At 40.0% G+C, this 15,899-nt stretch overlaps 1 protein-coding gene across 2 annotated transcripts in view; it reads left to right on the top strand.

Moving 5' to 3' along the window:
* CDH8 (cadherin 8) overlaps positions 1 to 15,899 on the top strand; it is a 374,358-nt gene that overhangs the window by 207,256 nt on the left and 151,203 nt on the right. For both annotated transcript variants that reach the window (XM_059044956.2, XM_059044955.2), the window contains exons 5-6: positions 3,830 to 3,997; positions 15,034 to 15,221. In XM_059044956.2, coding sequence (XP_058900939.1) covers positions 3,830 to 3,997; positions 15,034 to 15,221 — 356 coding nt within the window. The remainder of the gene's footprint in view (positions 1 to 3,829; positions 3,998 to 15,033; positions 15,222 to 15,899) is intronic.

Genomic DNA, 15,899 nt, shown 5'->3' with positions numbered 1-15,899 from the left:
CTCTCAATGTTGTACAATAAAAGAAGAAGGTGTGAAACCTCCCAGGCGTGCAGCTTCCCAGATGGGTCATCATGAGCAACATACTTCACTGTATACGTATTATTCTCATGTTACAGATAAGGAACCAAATACCTGTCTAGCCGTCTCAAGGAGCAGTCCTTTAGACAGCTATACGCGATTACATTGATGTACTTTTGACCTGTAGATGTAAGAATGACGTGGTGGAAACATGTTTGACACTTGGCTAAAGAACCAGTATCCTAACTGTATCTTTTAGGGTCCTGGCAGGAGTGGGGTGATTCAAGAGAGTTTAATGAGGGAAGTACTGAGAAAAGTATGGCCAGGTTAAGAGAGCCCATTAAGGAATAGGGAAGCCCCACAAGGCCAGCAGCAGAAGTGCTAACATCATTCCTAGACCTGAAAGAGTCAGGGAAGGAGGCGCTAACAGACATTAGAGTTTTGTCCTAGTGTTATCCCAAGATAAAAACCATAGATGGCCAAGCATGTGATTGAGGTACTGGGTGGTCTGGAACCTCACCCTGCTCCAGTCTCCCTGTCTCCTAGGGTAGTTTGCATTGGTGGAGTCTAACACAAAGCCAGCAAGTAAGTCCATCCATAGAGGTTACTCTCCCATGCCAAGAGTAGGTGTAGAATGCTGGAGAGTGGATCTGGAAGAGCAGCTGGCAAGCGTTCAGCACTCTAACCAGTATCCAGATAAGCATTAAATTCTGTTTGGGAAGCCAAAAGGGGAAGGGAGACAGTACGGTTGGGTAACTACCATGTGACAAGAACTTTGCATGATTTATCTCACATAGTCTTAGAATCCTCTTGATGGGAGGCTGATTATTATCTCCATTTAACAGGGGAGGTGAGCCCTGGTGGGTTTAATAATGTGTTTATGATCACAAAGCTCGTAAGCGTGAGGATAATATGAGAAACCGAACTTGCTTGACTTCAATAGGTGGGAGCATTTATAAGGGGACTCTAACTTGTCAACAGATGTGCATTGTAGGTAATAGGAAGCTGTATACCTTGATGGTGGAGGACATCAACATTTCTGTAATAGGTGGAATCCCAGGGAGCTCTTCTTGTCCCATTAAAGCAAGGCCCTCTGTCATGATGCTTCACTCATATTCTGATACAACTCAGACACTGACCTAAGTATGCTATTTTCTTTTTTTTTTTCTTTTTTTTTTGCGATACGTGGGCCTCTCACTGTTGTGTCCTCTCCCGTTGTGGAGCACAGGCTCCGGACGTGCAGGCTCAGCGGCCATGGCTCACGGGCCCAGCCGTTCCGCGGCACGTGGGATCTTCCCGGACCGGGGCACGAACCTGCGTCCCCTGCATCGGCAGGCTGACTCTCAACCACTGAGCCACCAGGGAAGCCCAAGTATGCTATTTTCAAACGAGCTTCAAAACTATTTTAATGCCATGTGTCTGAGAGACATCACAGGTTTTTTTTTTTAATTTATGCTCTTATGATATATTAAAAAAATAAGAATAATACATACCAGTCTTCTCTGACTCTGAGGCAGCTGTACAGATTCTTCCACTGAAGTAATGTAAGCGGATTAATGTGTAGACCTTAATCCATCAACTCCTTGGAAAACAGTTGCTGCCTCCCTTGAGGAATTATATTTCTTTTCTCTGATTATTAGAAGCTCTACATCAAATTCCAAAGTCCAATGGATGGCTTTAATTCATGATGACCTTAAATTGTGGTGGTACCTAAATTTTACAAACTACAAGTTACTCATGTTACTAGCACGGGGGTATAAAACTGTTTTCTAATCCATCTTAATGGAATTGGGCCCATACTGAAGATTCTGAGTCATGAAAATATACATCCATAGCTGAGTAACCACGTTGGCATCTTGTCATAATGATAATGAGGTTTTCATATTGTTGTTTTTACTGTCTTTTGCCAAATGTTTATTTTCCCCTCAGCAATACCTCACAGTGATCCAAATAAGAATGATTGCTATATTTCTATTTTTCTCTCTTTCAGTTTTTTGTTTATAACCATATACATATGACCTATTGACTTATATTACAATATGGTCAAATCCTGAAACAAACCTCTGTGTTGAAAGATATCAGTATGTTACTATCCATATTTTCAAATAGGCAGGGTTATCCAGTTGAGTGCTCCCTGAATGGGAAGCTGTGATATAAAGGTGGCTTCAAGGTTGAAGAAAGTGCATAAGAACTCACAGCTTTTCTCAGAGCCTGCTCACTGACTGGGTGGATTAGATTTCCCTGGGCACTCTTCTGCCTTGGCTGATACTTGAGTGATTCAGGGACTTGAACTCCTTGCAAACCTTTTACAGACAGATGATTAAATTAGAGCATATGAGTCCAAAATCACAGGATTACAACTTCAAACATGGCCAAGCGATTCACTCATCTTCAATTTGAATTGAACATTTATGATGTCCCTGAGGTTAGAAGTGAGGGGCAAATTGTCTTTAATGCAGAGAATTTTCTTTCACTTGGTCCAGAGAGGTAAACACATTCATTCAATAGGGATATTCTGGACCAGTGACAAACACTTCTATTATGGGTTTTTAGTAATATGGGGTGGGCATCTTATGGCATAGAGTTAAGTAAAACTGCAGGGCACAGAAAAATATAGTATCATTATAATAAGATATCTGGATAGTTATTTGAAATGGGAAAAATAGCAATATCAGTTAATATGGGAATGCCCAAGTTACTCATAGTACATTAATTCAAAGAAAAATTATGCAGTTATAAGAAGTAATGAGTTGGGCCTCTAACCATTGACAGGATCTCAAAGATACCCATTGTGTGAAAAAAGAAAGTCTCAGAACAATGACTAACTATACTGTGATCACATTTGTGGTTAAATGTTCATATGCACATTTGTATGCATGTACATGTGAAAACATACACATCAAAATGTTAGTATCAGATATATCTATGAAAAGAGGCATTAGGGTAGGGAGAGGGCTAAATAAAGATTTTTCAAAATAACATCAGGAGTATCTAAGAAAATTTTGAATCTTTAATAAGAATATTAAATTACTAGTGACACACACAAAGAAGCAGAAGATGAAACCCTGAAAATATGTCAGAAAAAATACTAACATTTTAGCACTGATATTATGTTATTTTATATGATTTTATGTTTACTCCCTTTTTTCTATATCTTCCCATTTCTCTAAAATATTTATTATTTTTACTATAGTCATGATGTAACTAAACAAAATATAAGTGTAGTTGAACAATTCCTTAGGATTTAGACACTTGCCTATATTAACTCTGATTGATGTTTTATTTGTCTGAGTTGATTCTAATAATGCATTTATTTCTTTCATCTCTCTGATGTACTTGTGAGCCTCAGAATGATTTATCTTTGACCTCAGAGCCTTCTAGCTATTTGTGTATTTACTTCTCTTGTAGGGGAATTGGAGTCGGTGATAAATTGTAGGATTCTTTGACTTCCAGGATTTTCCTGAGTAGATGAAGCTATGTTATGATTTATACTTTAATTTGGTAGGCAAGAGTATACCATTCAGCTTACTTTCAAATGTATGTATTCTCAAGTTCTTTTTTTAATACATTATAAAATGTATTTTTGCAAGTTATCCGCTACTGTCTATGACTACAGTCTTTCTCAGTGTTGGCATCAGAGATGCACACCAGCTAAATGTCAAGAGAAAATAGAAAATTATCTGAGTGGGGTCCTGATGTATGCATGTGTATGTTTCTCTCTGTGTGTGTGTGTGTATGTGTGTGATTCACACATTGATTTTTAAATGAGCTGTCTGGCTAAAAGTCATTCTCCCATTTTTTTCCCCCTCAGCAATTATAAAAACTGCCCTTCCCAATATGGACAGAGAAGCCAAGGAGGAGTACCTGGTTGTTATCCAAGCCAAAGATATGGGTGGGCACTCGGGCGGCCTGTCTGGAACCACAACACTTACAGTGACCCTCACTGACGTGAACGACAATCCTCCAAAATTTGCCCAGAGTAAGTGAATTCCCCACACTGGTGAGCATCTAAGTATGATGTTTCCCTTTGAATCTATATTCTAATTTTCAGTGATTTGAAAACCTGATAGCAAACACTGAGTGCTTATGTGCAAGGTATGGTAATTCATATATACGAAAAACTATGAATTCTCCTATCATTTTGGTACTAAATGTATCCTCACTTTACAGATTTCAAATAATTTAAGAACATTTCTGAATATTAAGCATAAAGTAAACAGTGGAGCTGAGAATTAGAACAGCAAGTTTGGCTGCAAGATTTGTGCTTATTTCTCTATTGCATGGTACCTCCCGTTAAGAAAACTCAAGTGAATGATTGAAATGCACCTCAGATATTGTTCTATCAATAGTCCCACTTGTATAAAAGAAACTAAATCTTTAGAGCCTGAGGTGGGGAAGGCAGATATACAGTACACTTGCTACAAAATATACACTCCTCCTTCCTGTGGCTGGTGGGACATCAGTGATCACTGACTCTACCCGTTCCTACTAAAGCTGTGCTTGGCCCCAGAAACCTCTCAACAGTATTGTAGGCAGCCACCATCAATGAATCAAGGAGACAATCATTATTTGCCAACTTTCTTGTACTCTCATAGAACCCTTTCCTTCTATGCATTTATCCAAGTAATGTGACATTAGAGAGATGATTTGGGAAGAACTTTCTGACATGGAGAGTCTTGAACTGAGAAAAATAAATGATGAATAGGAATTAGCTGGAACAAGGTGAAACTGGGGAAGGGAGGATGGACATTGCAACTAGAAGAAAAGGATTTCCAAAAGTCCCAAGGAAGAAGGGTGTACGGCCCTGGATGAGAATTGAAAAAATTTCACTACAGCTGGAGCATGAGGCTGGAGAGTTAGGTTAGGCAGGAGTTAGTCATCCTTGGATTTGTAGGTCATTTTAAGTACCATGACTTTTATCCTAAGATCATTAGGAAGCCATTAAAATGTTTTAACTTGTAGGTTAAGTAATAAGATTTGATTCTAGGGAAATCAGAGAAAATGGAATCTGGCGTTCTTCCAGTGTCTCCACACTGCACCCAGGTAAGGGGTGCTTGTAATCATTCATGTAAAAGGTGATGGAAGCCCTGGCAAGCAAGGTTGGTTGCAGTGGGAGTGGAGAAAGTGTATAAGGGTGTTAGATATTTAAGAGCTAATGGTAACAAAAATCTAAGGATAGATTGCATTTTCAGTTGAGGAGGTGAGTTATCCTATTTCTGACATGAGAGATTACATGCATGCTGGTGCTCTTTGCTGGGATAGGAAATAGCTTAGGAAAACCAGTTTTTGAAGAGAGAGAGAAGAGAGGGGAGGGAGAAGGAGAGTGAGAGAGAACGGGAAAGACAGGTGCGGTTTGGAAATGACACATTTGAGGTACCTGGAGAATTTCTCTGCAAAAATGCCAAGGTAGAAAGAACAGAAAAGATGCATTTCATTAAGAATTTTAGGAAAAGGGGGAGTGAGAGCGGTGCCTCTTGACCAGTTTTGCTTCACCGACTCAGCTGTGGGAAAAGCACCAGACCCAGGTCCAGCTGGAAGTGGAGGCTAGGACTTTAATACACTGGAACATTTTCCTTGTGGATAGCATGAGGTAGAGCTTCAAGATGGCGGAGGAGTGAGCCGTGGAGATACCATATACATCAGAAATACATCTACACGTGGAACAACTCTTATAGAACACCTACTGAACGCTGGCAGAAGACCTCAGACCTCCCAAAAGGCAAGAAACTCTCCACGTACCTGGGTAGGGAAAAAAAAAAAAAAACAGAGACAAAAGAATAGGGATGGGACCTGCAGGAGTGGGAGGGAGCTGTGAAGGAGGAAAGGTTTCCACACACTAGGAAGCCCCTTCACTGGCAGAGATGGGGGGTGTGCAGGGGGCATGCTTTGGAGCCACAGAGGAGAGCGTAGCAACAGGGGTGTGGAGGGCAAAGCAGAGAGATTCCTGCACAGAGGATCGATGCCGACCTGGACTCACCAGCCTGAGAGGCTTGTCTGCTCACCTGCCAGGGTGGATGGGGCCTGGGAGCTGAGGCTCGGGCTTCGGTCGGATCCCAGGGAAAGGACTGGGGTTGGCTGTGTGAACACAGCCTGGAGGGGCTAGTGTGCCACAGCTAGCCGAGAGGGAGTCCGGGAGAAAGTCTGGAGCTGCCTAAGAGGCAAGAGACCATTGTTTTGGGGTGCGCAAGGAGAGGGGATTCAGAGCATCACCTAAATGAGCTCCAGAGACGGGCGTGTGAGTGCGGCTATCAGCACAAACCCCAGAGCCAGTCATGAAACGCTAAGGTTGCTGCTGCAGCCACCAAGAAGCCTATGTGCAAGTACAGGTCACTAGCCACACCTCCCCTCCCGGGAGCCTGTGCAGCCCGCCACTGCCAGCGTCCCATGATTGAAGGACAACTTCCCTGAGAGGACACATGGCGCTGCAGGCTGTTGCAACGTCATGCCGGGCTCTGCCACCGCAGGCTCTCCCCGCATCCATACCACTTCCTCCCCTCGGCCTGAGAGAGCCAGAACCCCTAATCAGCTGGTCCTATAACCCCATCCTGTCTGAGCGAAGAACAGATGCCCTCAGGCGACCTACACGCAGAGGTGGGTCCAAATCCAAAGCTGAACCCCGGCAGCTGTGTGAACAAAGAAGAGAAAGGGAAATCTCTCCCAGCAGCCTCAGGAGTAGCTGATTAAATCTCCACAATCAACTTTATGTACCCTGCATGTGTGTAATAGCTGAATAGACAACAAATCACCCCAAATTGAGGCAGTGGACTTTGGGAGCAACGATACATATATATTTTTCCTTTTTTTCTTTTTGTGAGTCTGTATGTGTATGCTTCTGTGTGTGATTTTGTCTGTATTATAGCTTTGGTTTTACCATTTGTCCTAGGGTTCTGTCTGTCTGGTTTTTGTTGTTGTATTTTTGTTGTTTTATAGTACAGTTTTTAGCTCTTGTTATCGTTGGTGGATGTGTTTTTTGGTTTGGTTGCTCTCTTCTTTCTTCTTTAAAATTTTTAAATAATTTTTTTTTTTTTTTTTTTTTTTTGTGGTACGTGGGCCTCTCACTATTGTGGCCTCTCCCGTTGTGGAGCACAGGCTCCGGACGCACAGGCTCAGCGGTCATGGCTCACGGGCCCAGCCGCACCGTGGCATGTGGGATCTTCCCAGACTGGGGCATAAACCCGTGTCCCCTGCATTGGGAGGCGGATTCTCAACAACTGCGCCACCAGGGAAGGCCCCAATAATTTTTATTTTTAATAATAATTTTTTATTTTTCGTTTAATAACTTTATTTTATTTTATTTTATTTTTTTCTCTGTTTTATTCTGAGCCGTGTGGATGACAGAGTCTTGGTGCTCTGGCTGGGTTTCAGGCCTGTGCATCTGAGGTGGGAGAACTGAGTTCAGGACATTGGTCCACCAGAGACCTCCCAGCTCCACGTAATATCAGACAGCAAAAATCTCCCAGAGATCTCCATTTCAACACCAAGACCCAGCTGCACTCAACGACCAGCAAGCTACGGTGCTGGGCACCCTATGCCAAACAATAGCAAGATAGGAACACAACCCCAGCCATTAGCAGAGAGGCTGCCTAAAATCATAATAAGGTCACAGACACCCAAAAACACACCACTGGACATGGACCTGCGCGAGAGAAAGACAAGATCCAGCCTCATCCACCAGAACACAGGCACTAGTGCCCTACACAACCCACTGAACCAACCTTAGCCACTGCCGTCAGACACCAAAAACAACAGGAACAATGAACCTGCAGGTTGCAAAAAGGAGACCCCAAACACAGTAAGTTAAGCAAAATGGGAAGACAGAGAAATATGTAGCAGATGAAGGAGCAAGGTAAAAACCCACCAGACCAAACAAATGAAGAGGAAATAGGCTTTCTACCTGAAAAAGATTTCAGAATAATGATAGTAAAGATGATCCAAACTCTTGGAATTACAATGGAGAAAATACAAGAAATGTTTGACAAGGACCTAGAAGAACTAAACAGCAAACAAACAATGATGAAAAACACCATAAATGAAATGAAAAATTCTCTAGAAGGAATCAACAGCAGAATAACTGACACAGAAGAATGGGTAAGTGACCTGAAAGATAAAATAGTGGAAATAACTACTGAAGACCAGAATAAAGAAAAAAAAGAATGAAATGAATTGAGGACAGTCTCAGAGACCTCTAGGACAACATTAAATGCACCATCATTCGAATTATAGGGGTCCAGGAAGAAGAAGAGAAAAAGAAAGGGACTGAGAAAATATTAGAAGAGATTATAGTTGATAACTTCCCGAATATGGGAATGCAAATAGTTAATCAAGTCATTGAAGCGCAGAGAGCCCCATACAGGATAAATCCAAGGAGAAACACACCAACACACATATTAATCAAACTATCAAAAATTAAATACAAAGAAAAAACATTAAAAGCAGCAAGGGAAAAACAACAAAAAATATACAAGGGAATCCCCATAAGTTTAACAGCTGATTGCTCAGCAGAAACTCTGCAAGCCAGAAGGGAGTGACAGGACATATTTTAAGTGATGAAAGGGAAAAACCTACAACCAAGATTACTCTACCCAGCAAGGATCTCATTCAGATTCGACAGAGAAATTAAAACCTTTACAGACAAGCAAAAGCTAAGAGAATTCAGCAGCACTAAACCAGCTTTACAACAAATGCTAAAGGAACTTCTCTAGGCAGGAAACAGAAGAGAAGGAAAAGATCTACAAAAACAAACCCAAAACAAATAAGAAAATGGTAATATGAGCATACATGTCGATAATTACCTTAGATGTAAATGGATTAAATGCTCCAACCAAAAGACATAGACTGGCTGAATGGATACAGAAACAAGGCCCATATATATGCTGTCTACAAGAGATCTGCTTGAGACCTAGAGACACATACAGACTGAAAGTGAGGGGATGGAAAAAGATATTCCATGCAAATGGAAATCAAAAGAAATCTGGAGTAGCAATTCTCATATCAGACAAAATAGACTTTAAAACAAAGACTGTTACAAGAGACAAAGAAGGACACTACATAATGATCAAGGGATCAATCCAAGAAGAAGATATAGCAATTGTAAATATTTATGCACCCAACATAGGAGCACCCCAATACATAAGGCAAATCAACAGTAACACAAAAATAGTAGGGGACTTTAACACCCCACTTTCACCAATGGACAGATCATCCAAAATGAAATTAAATAGGGAAACGCAAACTTTAAATGATACATTAAACAAGATGGACTTAATTGGTATTTAGGACATTGTTATTAGGACATTCCACCCCAAAACAACAGAATACACTTTCTTCTCAAATGCTCATGGAACATTCTCCAGGATCTATCATATCTAGGTCACAAATCAAGCCTTTGTAAATTTTTAAAAATTGAAATTGTGCCATATATCTTTTCCGACCACAACGCTATGAGACTAGATATCAATTACAGGAAAAAAACTGTAAAAAATACAAACACATGCAGGCTAAACAGTACACTACTACATAACCAAGATATCACTGAAGAAATCAAAGGAGAAATGAAAAAATACCTAGAAACAAATGACAATGAAAACACGACGACCCAAAACCTGTGGGATGCAGCAAAAGCAGTTATAAGAAGGACGTTTATAGCAATACAATCCTACCTTAAGAAACAAGAAACATCTCAAATAAGCAACCTAATCTTACACCTAAAGCAATTAGAGAAAGAAGAACCAAAAAAAAAAAAAAAAACCCAAAGTTAGCAGAAGGAAAGAAATCATAAAGATCAGATCAAAAATAAATGAAAAAGAAATGAAGTAAACCATAGCAATGATCACTAAAACTAAAAGCAGGTTCTTTGAGAAGATAAACAAAATTGATAAACCATTAGCCAGAGTCATCAAGAAAAAAAGTGAGAAGACTAAAATCGGTAGAATTATAAATGAAAAAGGAGAAGTAACAACTGGCACTGCAGAAATACAAAGGATCATGAGAGATTACTACAAGCACCTCTATGCCAATAACATGGACAACCTAGAAGAAATGGACAAATTCTTAGAAAAGTGCAGCCTTCCGAGACTGAACCAGCAAGAAATAGAAAATATAAACAGACCAATCACAAGCACTGAAATTGAAACTGTGATTAGAAACTTCCAACAAACAAAAGTCCAGGACCAGATGGCTTCACAGGCGAATTCTATCAACATTTAGAGAAGAGCTAACACCTATCCTTCTCAAACTCTTCCAAAATGTAGCAGAGGGAGGAACACTCCCAAACTCATTCTACGAGGCCACCATCACCCTGATATATAGAAAACCAGACAAAGATGTCACAAGGAAAGAAAACTACAGACCAATATCACTGATGAACATAGATGCGAAAATCCTCAACAAAATACTAGCAAACAGAATCCAGCAGCACATTAAAAGGATCATACACCATGATCAAGTGGGACTTATCCCAGGAATGCAAGGATTCTTCAATATACGCAAATCAATCAAGGTGGTACACCATATTAACAAATTGAAGGAGAAAAACCATAGGATCATCTCAATAGATCATCTCATCTCAGAGAAAGCTTTTGACAAAATTCAACACCCATATATGATTAAAAACCCTCCAGAAAGTAGGCATAGAGGGAACTTACCTCAACAGAATAAAGGCCATAGATGACAAACCCACAGGTAACATTGTCCTCAATGGTGAAAAACTGAAACCATTTCCACTAAGATCAGGAACAAGACAAGGTTGCCAGCTCTGACCACTGTTATTCAACATTGTTTTGGAAGTTTTAGCCACAGCAAGCAGAGAAGAAAAAGAAATAAAAGGAATCCAAATTCGAAAAGAAGAAGAAAAGCTGTCACTGTTTGCAGATATGATACTATACATAGAGAATCCTAAAGATGCTACCAGAAAACTACTAGAGCTAATCAATGAATTTGGTAAAGTAGCAGGATACAAAAGTAGTGTACAGAAATCTGTTTCATTCCTATACACTAATGATGAAAAATCTGAATATGAAATTAAGGAAACACTCCGATTTACCACTACAACACAAAGAATAAAATAACTAGGAATAAATCTACCGAAGGAGACCAAAGACCTGTGTGCAGAAAACTATAAGATAGTGATGAAAGAAATTTAACATGATACAAACAGATGGAGAGATATACCATATTCTTGGATTGGAAGAATCAACATTGTGAAAATGACTCTACTACCCAAAGCAATCTATAGATTCAATGCAATCCCTTTCAAACTACCACTGGCATTTTACACAGAACTAGAACAAAAAATTTCCACAGTTTGTATGGATAAACAAAAGATCCCGAATAGCCAAAGCAATCTTGAGAAAGACAAATGGAGCTGGAGGAATCAGGCTCCTTGACTTCAGACTCTACTACAAAGCTACATTAATCAAGACAGTATGGTACTGACACAAACACAGAAATATAGATCAATGGAACAGGATAGAAAGCCTAGAGATAAACCCACATGCATATGGTCACCTTATTTTTGATGAAGGAGGCAAGAATATACAATGGAGAAAAGACAGGCTCTTCAATAAGTGGTGCTGGGAAAATTGGACAGCTACATGTAAAAGAATGAAATTAGAACACTCCCTAACACCATACACAAAAGTAAACTCAAAATGGATTAAAGACCTAAATGGAGGGCCAGACACTATAAAAGTCTTACAGGAAAACATAGGCAGAACACTCTATGACATAAATCGCAGCAAGATCCTTTTTGACCGAGCTCCTAGACGAATGGAAATGAAAACAAAAATAAACAAATAGGACCTAATGAAACTTAAAAGCTTTTGCACAGCAAAGGAAACCATAAACAACACCAAAAGACAACCCTCAGAATGGGAGAAAATATTTGCAAATGAAGCAACTGAGAAAGGAGTAATCTCCAAAATTTACAAGCAGCTCATGCAGCTCAATATCAAAAAAACAAACAACCCAATCCAAAAATGGGCAGAAGACCTATAGACATTTCTCCAAAGAAGATATACAGATTGCCAGCAAACACATGAAAGAATGCTCAACATCATTATTAGAGAAATGCAAATCAAAACTACAATGAGATATCACCTCACACCAGTCAGAATGGTCATCATCAAAATATCTACAAACAATGAATGCTGGAGAAGGTGTGGAGAAAAGGGAACCCTCTTGCACTGTTGGTGGGAATGTAAATTGATACAGCCATTATGGAGAGCAGTATGGAGGTTACTTACGAAACTAAAAATAGAACTACCATACAACTCAGCAATCCCACTACTGGGCATATACCCTGAGAAAACCATAATTCAAAAAGAGTCATGTACCACAATGTTCACTGCAGCTCTCTTTACAATAGCCAGGACATTGAAGCAGCCTAAGTTTCCACTGACAGATGAATGGATAAAGAAGATGTGGCACATATATACAATTGAATATTACTCGGAATATTACTCATCCATAAAAAGAAACAAAATTGAGTTATTTGTAGTGAGGTGGTTGGACCTAGAGTCTGTCATGTAGAGTGAAGTAAGTCAGAAGGAGAAAAACAAATACCATATGCTAACACATACATATGGAATCTAAAAAAAATAAAAATGGTCATGAAGAGCCTACGTGGTAGATGGGATAAAGATGCAAACCTACTAGAGAATGGACTCGAGGACACGGGGAGGGGGCAGGGTAAGCTGGGACAAAGTGAGAGAGTGGCATGAACATATATACACTACCAAATATAAAATAGATCACTCGTGGAAAGCAACCACATAGCACAGGGAGATCAGCTTGGTTCTTTGTGACCACATAGAGGGGTTGGAGGGAGGGAGACGCAAGAGGGAAGAGATATGGGGATATATGTATATGTATATGTATAGCTGATTCACTTTGTTATAAAGCAGAAACTAACACACCATTGAAAAGCAATTATACTCCAATAAAGATGTTAAAAAAATTTCTTCTATTTAAAGAATTTTAGAATTTTCACATCTGGCCATTTATAAGTCAGACAAGAATACAACCCTTTTAAACCAAATGATTGAAATAAAAAACGCCATCTCTTGCATCCTTCCCCTGACTCGTTTTCTTTTCAGTTGCCATCATAGTTAATGTGCTAACATGCAACTCCTCTTTCTCAGAAAATGATTGTTTCAATTGAGTGGTGGCAGATAATTTTCAAGTGTTCCCTTTCTTAGAGGTAATATTGATTAACTACAATCCCACTGAAAGGGATGATGAGAGTAGGAAGAATAAAAGTGCATAAAGAAACGTTTCATTGGCTTGGTTTTCCAAGGCTTCCTAATGCAGGGTTGGTAGCAAGGTGAGCCCTTTGCTGCCTTATTATTTAATAAGCACACCTCAAGGAATCATCTGAAAACTTCACCTGAAATATAAAGTTGGAAGGAAATGGAATAATTACACCAATTATGAGGGTATTGGGAGACTTGTGCTAGACCAATGATTTTTGGTGCCTTCCTTACGGCAAAACCATTTGGAAAACATTTTTGTTCCCGGGTCACATAATATTATGATTTCAAGAGACAGTTTAACTTCATCATTAAATAAAAGTGTGTTAGTTCGAGAAGAAAACCTCACCCATCATCTAAAGTAATCTTGTTATACTGGGTAAAATGAGCCTTAGTTTATCCAAGGGACTCAGTAATTGAGGTCAAACTCGAATTAGGTAATGTTCTCCAGATATAATTTTTCCTTTTCGGTTTATGTTTCATTGAATGTTTATTTTCCCTTGTTCTTGTTACAATGGGACTACAACTTCCTGGTTGTCTGGGTTTGGGTTCCCCGGAAACAGGCACTGAGACAAGGATTTGATTATTAGTAGTTTATCTTGGAGATGATCCCAAGAAACACCAGCAGGGAAGTGAGAATTGTGAGCGAGAGGAGGTAGAGAGCTGACAGTGTGCATTATCAAGCCAGTGATGACTTGGGTGACTGGAGCTTCATTCCACTGGGCAAACTCTGGAGCATTGTAAATAAACAAAAGAGAGGACCAGCTTAAGATTATCCTGCCAGAGAGGATGAGGAGCCTGGAATTTTATATACTATGTTGCGTGAGCCTTTGAGGGCTGCTTCTCTGGGAATGTTAATTTTCTGATAGTTGTGGACTGACAGGCAATGGACAAAATGGGTTCTGAAGTCCAGAGGAAACCCTCAGCAAAGAAATGCAAGAGTTGGCAGTTGGCTGTAAGGCAGGTGTGACTGAAGTGGTAGTGGCCAGGGGTTATGGGGTTGGGGTACCGGCAACTTCCCCTACACCAATGAAAGTGAGTGACACCAATACAACAGCCAAAGTGATCTGAATAAAAATGGGACTAATATCACTAACGAGACACGTTTTCCTGCCCCCATAGGAGAAGCCACATACACTGTTAACTGTATTTTGCCTAGAGAGTTTTGAAGGTAGGATTTTTGGTCTTCAGAGCAAGGAGAATTTTAGTAACAAGAGGAGTGTTTCATGTGTCTGAACAGCTTGCTGCAGGGCACAGCAGAAGCTTGGTAATTGGATTTTATCAAAAATGGTCTACAAGTCTGTAAATATAAAGGTAACTTCAAAAGTGACTTTCAGTGTGTTACACATTGCATCTATCTGTGCTGAAATTAGCTTAATATTTTATGTTGGGCAACAATGAATATCCCCAAGGGCAGCCAATGTGATTATATAGCAAATTGGAAAGAACATTCGCATAGACTCACTAATATCCTGATATTACTCTGCTTCAACTATGTACTTGGTAAACATATGGTTGAATAAGTCCCATAACTCCGAAGAGTTTCAAAGAGAGATCACTGCTTCTTCTGGGAACATTTGTCTCTGGCTCATTTAAAAGACTGTACATTCCACAGTGTGTAAAGGATGTTTTTGTCTTTCCCATCACTGTATTGGTAGTATCTGTACAGAAGTAGCCAGAGCAAAAGAGGTGCCCAATACATATTTGTTAGATGAATGAATGAAGAATTGAATATGTGCAGTGCTCAGTGTCTCTCCTCTTTCCTAAGGTCTGTATCACTTCTCAGTACCAGAAGATGTGGTTCTTGGCACTGCCATAGGGAGGGTGAAGGCCAATGATCAGGATATTGGTGAAAATGCACAGTCGTCATATGACATCATTGATGGAGATGGAACAGCACTCTTTGAAATCACTTCTGATGCCCAGGCCCAGGATGGCATTATAAGACTGAGAAAGGTAAGCTCAGGAAGGTTTTGTTCATCTTCAGAATACCTCTTTGAAATTTGAATGCTGAAGGTGGTAGGGGTCGGATGGGCTTCCTGACATAATCTTACAACTGGAGGACGTTTGCCTTCTTGAGCTGTGCAAAAGTGAATTCTTTTTGCACATCCTATCTTCTAGTCCTACTTTATATTTCAGCTAAACCTTGGTAAACAGTAACCATGGTGGTGTTAGCCTCTCATCTCACCCATCATTTCTTTCCTCTCTTTGTTTCAGTGTTTTTCCATGAGCTGCAGGAACTTGCTCAGTTCTTGTCCAGAGCATCCACCTATGTAGGAAAGCCAACATTCTGAAGGCAACCTTTAAGCAATGAGGGACAAAAATTGGTGGACAGTTCCTATTCACTGAAAAAATTATTGTGAGGCATATTGTTTATGATTCCTTAGAGGATTTTCAATGGGAATAATCCTCATAAGCCCATAGAGGTGGCAAGTTCAATGGTTTTTCATCCTTTTCTATAGAACTCTCCCCATTTGTAATCTCCTGCTTCCTAGAATATCTCTGCAAAATGCATTCAAGTTTCCTGTGTCTTCACTGCAGGCTCTGCTTTTAGGGAAACTCAAAGACAGACAAAGTAGTCAGCTTCAGTTATTCTGGCACTGGAAGGACAGGGCCCACCTGCTATCATTAGAT

Source organism: Kogia breviceps, chromosome 18 (genome assembly GCF_026419965.1).
Source record: "Kogia breviceps isolate mKogBre1 chromosome 18, mKogBre1 haplotype 1, whole genome shotgun sequence".
Lineage (NCBI taxonomy): Eukaryota > Metazoa > Chordata > Mammalia > Artiodactyla > Physeteridae > Kogia > Kogia breviceps.
This window is presented reverse-complemented; position numbering and strand designations above follow the sequence as displayed.